At 43.5% G+C, this 12,962-nt stretch overlaps 1 protein-coding gene across 8 annotated transcripts in view; it reads left to right on the top strand.

Moving 5' to 3' along the window:
* The window catches only part of lmo7a (LIM domain 7a), a 70,438-nt gene extending 64,859 nt beyond the window's left edge, over positions 1-5,579 (top strand). For 7 of the 8 annotated variants that reach the window (XM_056289184.1, XM_056289183.1, XM_056289179.1 and 4 more), the window contains 4 exons: positions 576-905; positions 2,143-2,251; positions 2,822-2,924; positions 4,308-5,579. In XM_056289184.1, coding sequence (XP_056145159.1) covers positions 576-905; positions 2,143-2,251; positions 2,822-2,924; positions 4,308-4,330 — 565 coding nt within the window. In that variant the 3' untranslated portion in view covers positions 4,331-5,579. The remainder of the gene's footprint in view (positions 1-575; positions 906-2,142; positions 2,252-2,821; positions 2,925-4,307) is intronic. The other variant, XM_056289185.1, reaches the window with a different exon arrangement.
* The last annotated feature ends 7,383 nt before the right edge of the window (positions 5,580-12,962 follow it).

The raw sequence follows: 12,962 nt of genomic DNA, 5'->3' as shown, positions 1-12,962 counted from the left end.
TCATTCTGTAGATTTTGGACACAGGACCACGGCTGGACTCAGCTTTAAAGCAGTGTCTTATGGGACAAGTGAACAGGAGTCTTTAAACAACAAACCCCCCTAGTGTGTCAGTCAGACTGTGTCCATGACCTATGACTTCTCTATTGTGCTGGCCAGCTAGTATGGATGTTACTACTACTTAGGGTAAATATAGGTTGCTACTTCCTGCAGGGTAAATCAGGAAGTAGATCAGCAATGTCATCCACCATTAATGATACTGGAAATCTCACATCATAACTTTTAAACTTTCACTTCCAAAATGTGATAGTGCTATTGGAAATTGGGTTGAAACATGTCTGACACTCATGTTCAGTTTTCCCATTAGACACTCTTGTAAAGCTGACTCCAGTTGCGGTCCTGTAATGAAGCCGGAAAATAAAACATTCACAACAGCAAAAACTACAAAAATGGTTGTAAAAAAAAAAAAAATTCTTTTAAGAACCATGAAAGTATTAAGGTGGGTACAGCTAGCAGCCACACATTTTAAGTGCTTCTACTAACCAGCTAACATGGAGTGGCTTGGGTTGGCTTTGCAGAGGGGAGTCTCTCGACAACTTGACCGGCCTTCGTAACTCTTGGAGGTCGTCATGGACCCCCGGGAGCACCTCCTCCATCCCCAACTACAGCCGGCCTCACTCCGCCCTCTCTGGCAGCACGTCCTCCTACGGTGGTGGGGTCACATTTGGGGCCCGATCAGGCTCCGCCACCCTTCCCTCCTCTTACTCCATGGGATCGGTCAGAGGTGGGGCAGGGACCCCCTCATCCCCGTGGTCCCAGCAGTCACCTTCCCTCTCCCCCACATACCCCTCCCCCACCACCTCTCCAGAGCCCGCCTCCGAGACACGCCTGCCTCAGCAGCGTAGCAGGTAAACGCCCCGTCTCAAGCCTGTAAGTCGCCTCGCTAGCAGCGCCACACAGGCCAACTCCTCACCGCCGACTGGTCCGCTGGGTTACAGACTGTTTATCACATTCCAGTAAAACAGGGGTGTTTTACAAAACAGGATTAGAGAGTTACTCAGATAACTTTAAAAGGTGTTGTGATATTTTATTTACTATTAGAAGTCACCATAATGTATGACCGAGTCGTATTCCTGAACGTAATGTCCAAGTTTTGTTTCACTGATTCAGATCAGTACAACCAGGCTACATCATCATCTTTTCCACAGTTATCTGGTTAACTTTCTAATCCGGCTTGGTGGAACGGCATAACTCAACAGGTTTTATTTAAATTCTGTGTATTGCTTTGATACAGATTCTCTTTGTTCATTTGGCAGCATAAATTTTGGTGTGTGTACTCGTTTTTCTAACCCAATGGGACCCAGAAGGCCCCTTTAGGATAGAAAAACCAGAAACCACCTACCTTGGGGGCCATTTTATGGGGCCCCACAAGGAAAAGGGTCTATTTTAGGGTTAGGACTTAGGTTTTGGGTCAAGGTTAGATTTAGGGTTAGGCATGTAGTTTGTGTGGTTAAGGTCAGGGTCAAGGGCTAGGGAATGAATGTAGTCAATGAGGAGGTCCCACAAGTATAGATTTGCGAGGATGTGTGTGTGTGTTATGAGGATCAATTTGAGTTTTCAACCATCAGAGTGAGGACATTTTGTCCGGTCCTCGCTTGTTTAAGGGCGTATTTTAGGCTTAGGACCTGGGTTTAGGGTTAAGGTTAGAATTGGGATTATGTTAGGGTTAGACATGTAGTTATGATGGTTAAGGTTAAGTACTGGGGAATGAATGTAGTCAATGAGGATCCTCACAAGTGTAAAAATGTTGAGTGTGTGTGTGGGGGGGGGGCGAAGTGGGGCCCCATATTTTGTTTTCTGTTGGACCCGCTGTTAAAAAGTTTTATTGTTTTATATTGACATATTCTACACATTAACTCTCATTTGAAACCCAACAGATTTTACCTTAAGTCTTTGTGTTACTTTAATAGACTTACACCGTTTTTCCATCCAGCTGCATATGTGTGTGTGTACATTTGTGTGGCTGCATCTGCCATGTGACCATGCATTAAAACCTCTGTGTGTATGCACATGCAAACCATGTGTGGTGTGTGTGTGTGCTTGGTTCCCCAGTCATGGTTGACGGTTGTATGTTCTGTAAAACAGGTCAGTGAGTGGCAAGAAAATCTGTACTTTCTGTGACAACCCGCTGGGGAAGGGAGCGGCCATGATCATCGAGTCCCTCGGGCTCTGTTATCATTTGGCTTGTTTTAAGGTGAGACTTCTAAAAATCCATGCTGGACTCCTGTGGCCCAGAAATTGGAGCCCTTCTTGACTGGTCCAACACAAACTAATTTTGTCTGATCATTCCAGCCATGATCTTCCACTACTAACCCGGTAAACAGAAACAGCTTACAACAGAACCTGTCTAACGGCCGAATTGAGTAGAATTTCTATGAAACCACCAAGATCCTCTTTTCCCGTGCCAATTCAAAACTAGAGAAAACTAACCAACGTCTCATTTCGTGGTCTGTAAACTCTTCCCTACGCTGCACGCTGGCTGCTGTTTCATCCCTGAGGCTTTCTCGACACTTGGGTTTAAACTGTGAGTCTGCCAAACTGATAAGTGATCCCACCGTCAGCCATTGTCTGCTGCAGCTCATTCATTCACAGTTTGTTTTCTGCTCCTGGTGGCTGTCACTTTGCAGTGCATGTAATCCAGGGCCCTCAGTCTGTTGACACTCCTCGCTCCTCCCTGGGCGGTGAATGCCCGGGGGGGGGGGGGGTTTAGCTGATCTGGCTGACTGACTCCATCTCTAACCCTTCCCTCTTCTAAACTCCTCAGTGTATCGACTGTAAGTCCGACCTGGGAGGATCGGAGACCGGGGCTGAAGTCAGAATACGAAACAAACAGCTCTACTGCAACTCCTGCTACATGCGATTCAAAAGTGAGTACGTTAGCAAACAAGTACACACCATAATAATGTTAGGATGAGAATCACAACAGTGGTGTGTCTTTCTTGTGAACCGAATGATGTGGGATCATGTTTTGCAGCTGGAAGTAAGTCTCCTCTGTTTTACACTGACACTGTAAAATGGAAGATTTCGCAGCGTTGCAAGAGCTAAAGTTAGTTCGTTTGAATCATGTTAGACAAGCAAGACTTTTATCAAAAGACTGATCCGGGTAGCATAGCGGTCTATTCTGTTGCAACGGTAGGCAACCACGGAGATCGCCGGTTCTAATGCCCGTGTTACCTCCGGCTTGGTCGGGTGTCCCTACAGACACAATTGGCCATGTCTGCGGGTGGGAAGCCAGATGTGTCCTGATCACTGCACTAGCACCTCCTCTGGTTGGTCAGGGCGCCTGGGGGGAATAGCTCGATCCTCCCACATGCTACGTTCCCCTGGTGAAACTCCTCACTGTCAGGTGAGAAGAAGCGGCTGGCGACTCCACATGTATTGGAGGAGGCACGTGGTAGTCGGCAGCCCTCCCGGGATCATCAGAGGGGGTGGAGCAGCAACCGGGACGGCTCAGAAGAGTGAGGTAATTGGCCAAGTACAATTTGAAGAAAAGGGATAAAAAAAGATTGATTTGGGAGAGGGAGAATGTCTTACATAGATCTCAGGCAATGGTGTTTCTAGGATGTCCTACCTGAATGAACCCACATGGACAATACCGAGTGATAGAATATTAGGGAATAGTGGTGGGGGAGAAGAAATAATATATTTTGACAATTTTCTCGCCAATGAGAATCGTAATTTTTACAAAAAAATCAAAATCTTAAAATATCTTGCAACTTAATTTCATGCTTAGATGCACTCACACCTTTTTTTTTGCAAACCCCGAATCTACACAGATGGAACAGTGAAACGTGAGACTGAATGTCAGTTTGTGAGGGAGTGAGTTTGCAGCCAGGTTCATGTTCATGAGGCACTTGTCTAAAATACAGCAGGCATATTACCTCTGGCTTGGTCAGGCGTCCCTACAGACACAATTGGCCGTGTCTGCGGGTGGGAAGCCGGATGTTGGGTATGTGCCCTGGTTGCAGCGCCTGTTCGGGGGGGGATAGCATGATCCTCCCATGCGATACGTGCCCCTAGCAAAACGAAACTCCTCACTGTCAGGTGAAAAGAAGCAGCTGGCGACTCCACATGTATCGGAGGAGGCATGTGGTAGTCTGCAGCCCTCCCCGGATCGGCAGAGTGGGGTAATTGACCGGATACAATTGGGGAGAAAAAAAAGGGGGAGGGGGGACAAACAAAACAGCAGCAGTAGGAACCGTGGGTTGAGGCTTTGTTAATGTGGAATACTGCTCTTCCCTTCTCCGCAGTGGGCCAACCCACCGCCATGTGACACGGCCGTTCTCCAGCAAATTGATGAGGAGACTACTTAGAACAGCGACTTGCCAACGCTGCGACCACGCCAACCAGCCAGGACACATGATGGCAGTCTTTGACATGATGACATATATGACTTTAGACTGCCCCGGTTGAATAGTCAATGAACAAATCACTCATACATACTCCTTTTTGCAGCGTGTGATTGAGAGGGTGAGCTTGAAACTTAGCTTAAGTTAATGTGTTTATATGATATTAAGTATTACAATTTGTACAAAGTATAAGGGATGTGCATGCACCACAGAGTTTTTAGATGTTTTACCCTGAAACACAAGAGTCATATTGTCCGTAAGAGCATTTGAGGCAGATCTCTTTTTTTTTTTGTGACGGCTACTTTGACAGATTCCAGCGACAGACGAGGTATTTTATCTTATGTTAGATTAAGGGATCCCTGCAAATATCAGCGCATCTAACTAAGCTTCATTTCTGCTGAATCTTGTGCTATTAACACGTCAGTCGACGAATGCATTCTTATCGTTTTTGTGTTAATATTTGTATCAGGGGAGAAGAAATTAGAGATGATGTTAATTCAAAATATATACGTAAAATGTTCAAGGTTTGTTTGGAGAGCACTTACAAGGAGTTTGCATTGACAGGTTGAAGATTCCACACTTGCAGGGTTTTTTTTGTTCCTTTCCTTTCCTGAGAAAAGATATATCATCAGATGGTATTGAGGCAAACTTTCTTCAGTAACATTTGTAAATAAAATGACCAAATGTTAATCCCGTCTGACTTATTCATTTAACTCTGAAATTGCTTACTTAAATTCTCAATATTGTACTCAGTGATGCAAGAGCTAGCTCTGTAATCAGAATCCATTTTCTATTTTTCCTTCGCTCTCTCTCTCTAGCATTTTCACATCTCTCTCTTTCTCATCACAGTGGTAATGAAGGGAATTTCAATGAGGCTTTGTGCCAGGTTCAGAGGACCTGCCTGCCATGCTCTCCACAGCCATTTTGTCATACATATTTCATTCTGCCTGCATGCATTATATTTGATTACACTGCGATTTGCTGTTTTCCTGATGTTGTTCTGCAATTCTGTTTAATGAAATATCTGCACAAACATTTAACTGTGATGAGCAAATGAGTGGAAATCTCTGATTGCCCAGTTCTTAAATGCATTTAACAGATGACATGAGGGTGTGTTCCTGTTTTCCACATATGAAAATAAACTTATCTGAGTTTATTTGTCGATTAAAACAAGTTAAACTGAGCACAAATAGTCCATCTCAAATTCTAACATTCATATTTTTATGTATAGTTTTCCGGTCTGTCTTGTGGGCAAGATTTTAATAACAATGGTTCAGGAACGAGCCGGGTCCACATGGCGCTGAGAATAGTTAAGTGGCCAAAGCAATCCCACCGTATTTTCAAAGCCAATGCCACAACCAACCCATTAGAGGCTTTTTCATGGAGATTGGAGCCGCGTCAGGATGAATGGCACGTGTCTGATGGGGATTTCAAGGAAGACAAATGTTTGGCCAGATAGGAGAGCTGAGATGATACTGCTGTTTTATCTGATGTCAAACATCCACTCTTACTGTTTTAACATACTATATACAGTGGCTTCAGAAAGTATTCAGACCCCTTCGCTTTTTGCACAATTTATTGTGCTGTAGACTTAATTTTAGATGGATGAAATTGTTATTTTTGCCAATCAATCTAAACTCAATAACCTGGAGTGCAGAAGAGAGGTGAAGAAGAGTGCAGACAGGGTGGAGTGGGTAGAGAAGAGTGCCAGGAGTGATTTGTGACAGAAGGGTACCAGCAAGAGTCAAAGGGGAGGTTTACAAGATGGTTGTGAGACCAGCTATGTTATATGGTTTGGAGACAGTGGCACTGACGAAAAGACAGGAAGCGGCACTGGCAGAGTTGAAGATTTTCATTGGGCGTAACGAAGAAGGACAGGATTAGGAACGATTATATTAGAGTGACCGTTCAGGTTGGATGGTTTGGAGACAGCAAGAGAGGCAAGACTGATATGGCTTGGACATGGAGGAGAGATGCTGGGTATATTGGGAGAAGGATGCTGAATATGGAGCTGCCAGGGAAGAGGAAAAGAGGAAGGCCAAAGAGGAGGTTTATGGATGTGAGGGAGGACATGCAGGTGGCTGGTGTGACAGAGGAAGATGCAAAGGACAGGAAGAGATGGAAACGGATGATCTGTTGTGGCGACCCCTAACAGAAAAAGCCAAAAGTAGTAGTAATCTAAACTCAATAACACAGTGAAAACATTTTTTTTTAGAAATATTTGCAATTAAAAATCAAAACTGAAATCTCTTATTAAAATAAATATTCAGACCCTTTGCTGTGGCACTCCAAATTGGTGTCAGGTGTATCCTGTTGGCTTCAACTATCATTAAGATGTGTCTATAACTTGACTTGAGTCCACCTGTGGCAAAGTGAATTGATTGGACATATAGTTTGGAAAGGCACACACCTGTGTGTATATAAGGTTCCACAATTCACACTGTATGGCAGGCCAAAAACCAAGCCAATAAGTCCAAGTAAGTCTCTGTACACCTGCATGATAAAATTGTGGTGAGACATAGATCAGGGCAAGGTTATAAAACCGTTTCTAAAGCTTTGAGTGTTCCCAGGAGCACAGTGGCCTCAAGAATAGTGAAATGGAAGAAGTTTGGAACCACCAGGACTCTTCCTAGAGTTGCCTGTCCAGCCACACTGAGTAACCGGGAAAGAAGGGCCTTGGTCAGGGAGGTGACCAAGAACCCAATGGTCACTCTAACAGAGCTTTGGAAGTCCTCTGCAGAGATGGGAGAACCTGCAGTGAGGACAACCATCTCAGCAGCATGCCATCATTCGGGACTTTATGGTAGAGTGGCTAGATGGAAGCCACTCTTGAGTGAAAGGCATGACAGCTCACTTGGAGTTTGCCAAATGGTATTTAAAGTACTCTGAGAGAACGATGAAAAACTTTCTCTGGTCCGATGAGACAAAAATTGAACTCTTTGGGCAGAACTCCTAGCACTATGTCCGGTGAATACTATGTGTGGCGAGCACCAGGCACTGCTCATTACCTGGCTAATACCATCCCTGCGATGAAGCATGGTGGTGGCAGCATCATGCTATGGGGGGGGGGGGGGCTTCTCAGCAACAGGGACAGGGAGACTGGTCAGAACTGAGGATGGATGAATGCAGCCAAATACAGAGGTCCTTGAAGAAAACCTACTCCAGAGTGCACGCAACCTCAGACTGAGGCGATGATGGTTCACCTTTTCAGCACAACAATGACCTGAAGCATACAGCCAAGACAATGCTGAAGTGGCTTCGGGACGAGTCTGACTGTCCTTGAGTGGCCCAGTAAAAGCCCAGACTTAAGCCCCATAGAACATCTGTGGAGAGATCTGAAGATGGCAGTTCAAAGACGCTTCCCATCTAATCTGATGGGACTTTGAGAGGATCTGCCAGGAAGAATAGGATAAACCATCCAAATTCAGGTGTGCAAAGCTTGTAGAGACTTACCCAAGAAGACTCGAGGCTGTAATCGCTGCCAAAATGGCTTCTACAAATCACTGAATTAAGGGTGTGAGTACATAAGAGATTTCAGTTTTTGCTTTTTAATCAATTTGTGAAAATATCTAAAAACGTGTTTCAAATTTGTCATTGAGTGTAGATTGATGGGTAAAAATGGCAATTTCATCCATTTTAAAATTAAATCTATAACACAAAGCGTACAAAAAGTAAAGGGTTCTGAACCCTTTCTGAAGCCAGTGTGCATATACTATATACGAACTCGATTACATATTTACATACATTGCCTTCTGATTAACTCTGCCTTACTGAGAGAGAGATTATTATGGTTATACTACTGACTTTTTGGCTTCACAATCAGTGTCTGTTGTGTTCAGGTCTCATGTCCTGTGGTCCTCGATGGTTAATTAGATCTTTTCTAACGTGCGGTTGTTTTAGACCAACCACAAGGGGCCGCTGTGTTCACATCCAACAGTATTAAATGCAGAACTGGCTCTTGAATTAGGGTCGATGTAGGTCGGCAGGACGATTTGACACATTAAACTTCTCTATTTTACATTATACACTGACATGTAGAGGTATATCAGCTGTTATTTACCCTATACTTAGTTTACCTATTTTGTAATTTTATAGAAAAGTTCACAAATGTTGTGCAAGTCACTTTCCATCTTCGCTTTGACAATTCTTTCCTCAAAGGCTTCAAATATTACTTATTATTATTAATACTATTACTTCATGTATTACTATTGTTAGAGGAAACGCTGTGGATAAGTCAGTTTCCATCTCTGCTTTGATAGCCTTACTCTTAAAAAATGCATCTTGATAGCCATCAGGTTTAGCCAAATCACATAAAAATCCCAGTGTAAACCGACTCAAGACGCATTAAAGAATGTGTCTTGGGTCTGTTTACAATTTGACAGCTATCAGATTTAGTTGAAACACTTTTATTCTACTTGTACACAGGGTGTCTACAAGTAGCTTGGCTAAACTGTTCTGATTTATTTATTGTCGTTTTTTTTTTTTTTACCTGTTAATACAGACGTCACCAGATTAGAAGTTATGGGAAACCCGGAGAGGTCTGCTCACGCCAGAAACCCTCAGACTAAATCCAGCTGCCATCTGGATTGATCCTAACATGAGTGCTGTCTGGGCGGACCTGTTGCCACGGCTCGCAGGCTGCATGTCAGAGCTCAACAGGAATTAAGGAAGGTAGACATTAATTAAGGCATCTCAGAGGCAAGATTAAGATGGCTTGGACATGTGTGGAGGAGAGATGCTGAGTATATTGGGAGAAGGATGCTGAATATGGAGCTGCCAGGGAAGAGGAGAAGAGGAAGGCCAAAGAGGAGGTTTATGGATGTAGTGAGGGAAGACATGCAGGTGGCTGGTGTGACAGAGGAAGACGCAGAAGACAGGAAGAAATGGAAAGGGATGATCCGCTGTGGCGACCCCTAACGGGAGCAGCCGAAAGTAGTAGAGACATTAATTAAGGCAAAGCTCAAACACCTCACCCATCTGGACTCGTCTTTCAGACTCGTGTCCATCTGTGGTTTGCAAGACTCTATATGCTCAATAGATTTAACCGGATTTACCCATTTCCAGCAGCCAAAAAACATACAGTAGCCTAAATGAAAAACTGAATCTCCATTTATGAGACATGAAAATCATGGTGTCTGTCTGAAATGTTTGATCAGCAATCAAATTCAAAAAGGTATGTGTCAGTTACCAATAATGAAGACTGTGAGCCTGTTAGACTCACGGGTTCACTGTCACCAGTAAATGGAACGTGTTGAAATGCCTTGAAAATGCCCGTTTCTTGTATTTTCCCTGGTAACAGAAGTGTGCATTTGATATGAGATGTGAATATGAATGGTCAACTGGGCTACCCTGCCGAGTTAGACCAGAAATTCAGAAAGGTTTGTGTATGGGTTTTTATGTATTTAGTCACTCATAACCCCTTCCCTCTCTGTGTTTAAAAACTAGAGCAGTATTTTGTTACGCTAAAAAAAAACTTGGTCATGAACATTTTCTAATGCTCCTAGACAAATGTGCCAACTTTACAGCTGAATTATTTCCATGCATGATCCGTTTGCCAAACACTGCAACACACGGACTAACCTCTTTCTTTGCCAGGGGTAGAAGATCAACTTGCTCTGGGACTCCTCATTTCAAACGACGACGACGACGACACACTGCAGTTCACCACACTTGGCAAGAAGACACACACAACATGCCGTTGGTAATGTTCAACACTTCAGAGTTATTTCTTTTATTTGCTGGTGTCTTAAATGGCTCTGATAAACAATACTCTATTCATCCAAATATGGAAAGATGTTTTGTGACTTCACTGAAGTAAAAAATCTCATTCCCATTATGAAATGTGCACTAACATCTCTGACACACAAACGGGTAAGAAGCCCATTCACATGGAGCTTCATCTTTGGGACACCGATGGCACTGATCAGTGATTATTCAGGGAAATTGAAGGTTATATTCTGGTTTCCTGTCCTCCGCATGTGTGCTGAATAGATTCTGATGAATACTCACATTCATTGTGACTGCAGGAGGATGTTCTGTGGATGTCCATTACGCCTGCCTTGTGACCGTTTGCTCATCCCATCGCACATCCACACGTGTTCATGTTCAGGGAGTGAAGGACAGATGTCAGACATGGATGCTGTTTGGGAGGAAATCATCCATGTCTTGTAGCCGTCAGCTCTGCGGGAATGACCGGAATGAGCCCCTTGAAGGGAACGGCCCAAAAACAAAGAGAATTATTCATTCAGGTAGAGAAAAGATGATTAAAGTACAAAAAGGAAAGACACAGTTCATCCTTTTTCTCTGATGCTACATTAGAAAAGAAGGTTGAAGTCGGGATCTGTTTTTGATCCATCTTCTTGCCTTCACCGAGAGTGAAATCTATGCGCAGCATTAAAATGCATCCTAGCAGCTTTTTACATTTTGGGAAGTGAGATGGCGGGGGAAAAAAAGGGTTAGAAAGTGTTACATGGCTTTTAAATGATAAGGCCGCTCGGTCACAGCTGGGGTGCCCTGATATGCTTGAGAAGTTATTACGCCCTGGGTGACAAGGGACTAGTTTTCAGACCCGGTAATAACAATTCACCCTGCCTCAGCTGAACAAGAGCAGGAATACTAATTCGTATTTAATTCCCCCCCTTTCTCCTTTGTGTGGTATTATTCTCAGCTCTTAAATGGGTTTTGAGGGAAGATGAGCGGAGTGAAGTGATACAGCGCTCACACTGGAGTTTATCATCATCATCATCATCACTGACATCCCTCACATTTTAAGTCTCACCACCACGGCCTCATCCAAAGGTGCTCAGTAATAAGTTTGAACCCCTCTCCTTACAGTACTTGAGTAAAACTTTCCCTGTTATGGTACTACGAGTACAATAAAATCATAGTGCTTTTACTCTGAGTTGGTTTATAATAAAGTATTCTACGTAGCTATTTTTATTTTAATAACCAGTCAACAACATCATGTCATCACCCACCCACGACGCGTTGGGCCACAACTGGTTTATGTTGCTTTGCTAAACTTTTTGCCCGCATAATATGAGAAACACAACAGCCAAGATCACTGATTTGTTTTGTTGCTATTTGCCAATACTTTGTTAGACACACAGCACTGCGGTGTGACAACCAATTTATGTAACAGGCAGGCAGATCATAAACCCCCACACCTCCCATTTTATCGAGGTGCGGGACAAAAAACCCGACATGAATGCCACTAATAGCTAAATGAAGAATTTGAATAACTCTTAAAGCGCCATCGAGTATTTTTGTTTTGTTTTGTCTTGTTTTTTAACTAAGATCTGGAGTGCATACACAACAAATTGAGACCTCTGATGCTTCAATACGCCACTTAACTCCACTGATGGCTGCTCAAATGGTCTGGTGCCGCAAGCACGACAATGACATCGCCAGTCAACGAGACATGGTTGTCTAGTGGGGGGTGTCCGGGTAGCGTAGCGGTCTATTCCGTTGCCTACCAACACGGGGATCACCGGTTCAAATCCCTGTGTTACCTCCAGCTTGGTCGGGCATCCCTACAAACACAATTGGCCATGTCTGTGGGTGTGAAGTAAGATGTGGTTATGTGTCCTGGTCGCTGCACTAGTGCCTCCTCTGGTCGGTCGGGGCGCCTGTTAAGGCAGGAGGAGGAATTGGGGGAAATAACGTGATTGACCGACGCGCTATGTCCCCCTGGCGAAACTCCTCCCTGTCAGGTGAAAAGATGCAGCTGGCGATGCCACATGTATCAGAGGCGACATGTGGTAGTCTGCAGCCCTCCCCGGATCAGTAGAGGGGGTGGAGCAACGACCGGGACAGCTCGGAAGAGTGGTGAAATTAGCCGGGCATAATTGGGGGGAAAAAGGGGGGAACATTTAAAAATAAAATTTAAAAAAATAAATAAATATATATATATATATATATATATATATATATATATATATATTAGAAGAACCCCGCTACAATGTAGCGGTTTGGTTATCCACCCGTCTAAATCTCCCTCCTCTTCATCCTGCCAGCTAATTGCCTTCCCCCTGCCCCTAAACCCCCCCACTCCAACTCCCACCCACCAAATGCTCAGAATCATCTGAAATGCCGAGAAAAGATGTTTTTAGCCATTTTTAGAAAATGCATATTTTGCATAATTATTATTATTTTTATTTTCTGCTATTTTTCTGGTCCTCTCTGGAACAATACCTACCACCTCCAAAAAAATTAGTATCATAAGTTTATTTTTGCAAAAATGCATTTATTTTGCATAATGCCAAAACATTTCTAAGTCTCAGAAATTTTTTTTTATATAGGTGAAAAAAATCAAAGATGTTCAGAATCATCTGAAATGCCGAGAAAAGTGGTTTTTAGCCATTTTTAGAAAAATGCATATTTTGCATATTTATGCATAATTATGCATAATTTTAATTTTCTGGGATTTTTCCCTTACTCTCTGAGACAATACCTACCACCTCCAAAAAGAATAAGGATCATAAGTGCTTTAGTTTTCGGTCCCGCTATCTACACTAACACACACACACACACACACACTAACACCACACACACACA

The sequence above is a fragment of the Lampris incognitus genome, chromosome 11, assembly GCF_029633865.1.
Source record: "Lampris incognitus isolate fLamInc1 chromosome 11, fLamInc1.hap2, whole genome shotgun sequence".
Lineage (NCBI taxonomy): Eukaryota > Metazoa > Chordata > Actinopteri > Lampriformes > Lampridae > Lampris > Lampris incognitus.
Note: the sequence above shows the minus strand (reverse complement) of the source record. Positions and strands in the feature narration are given on the sequence as shown.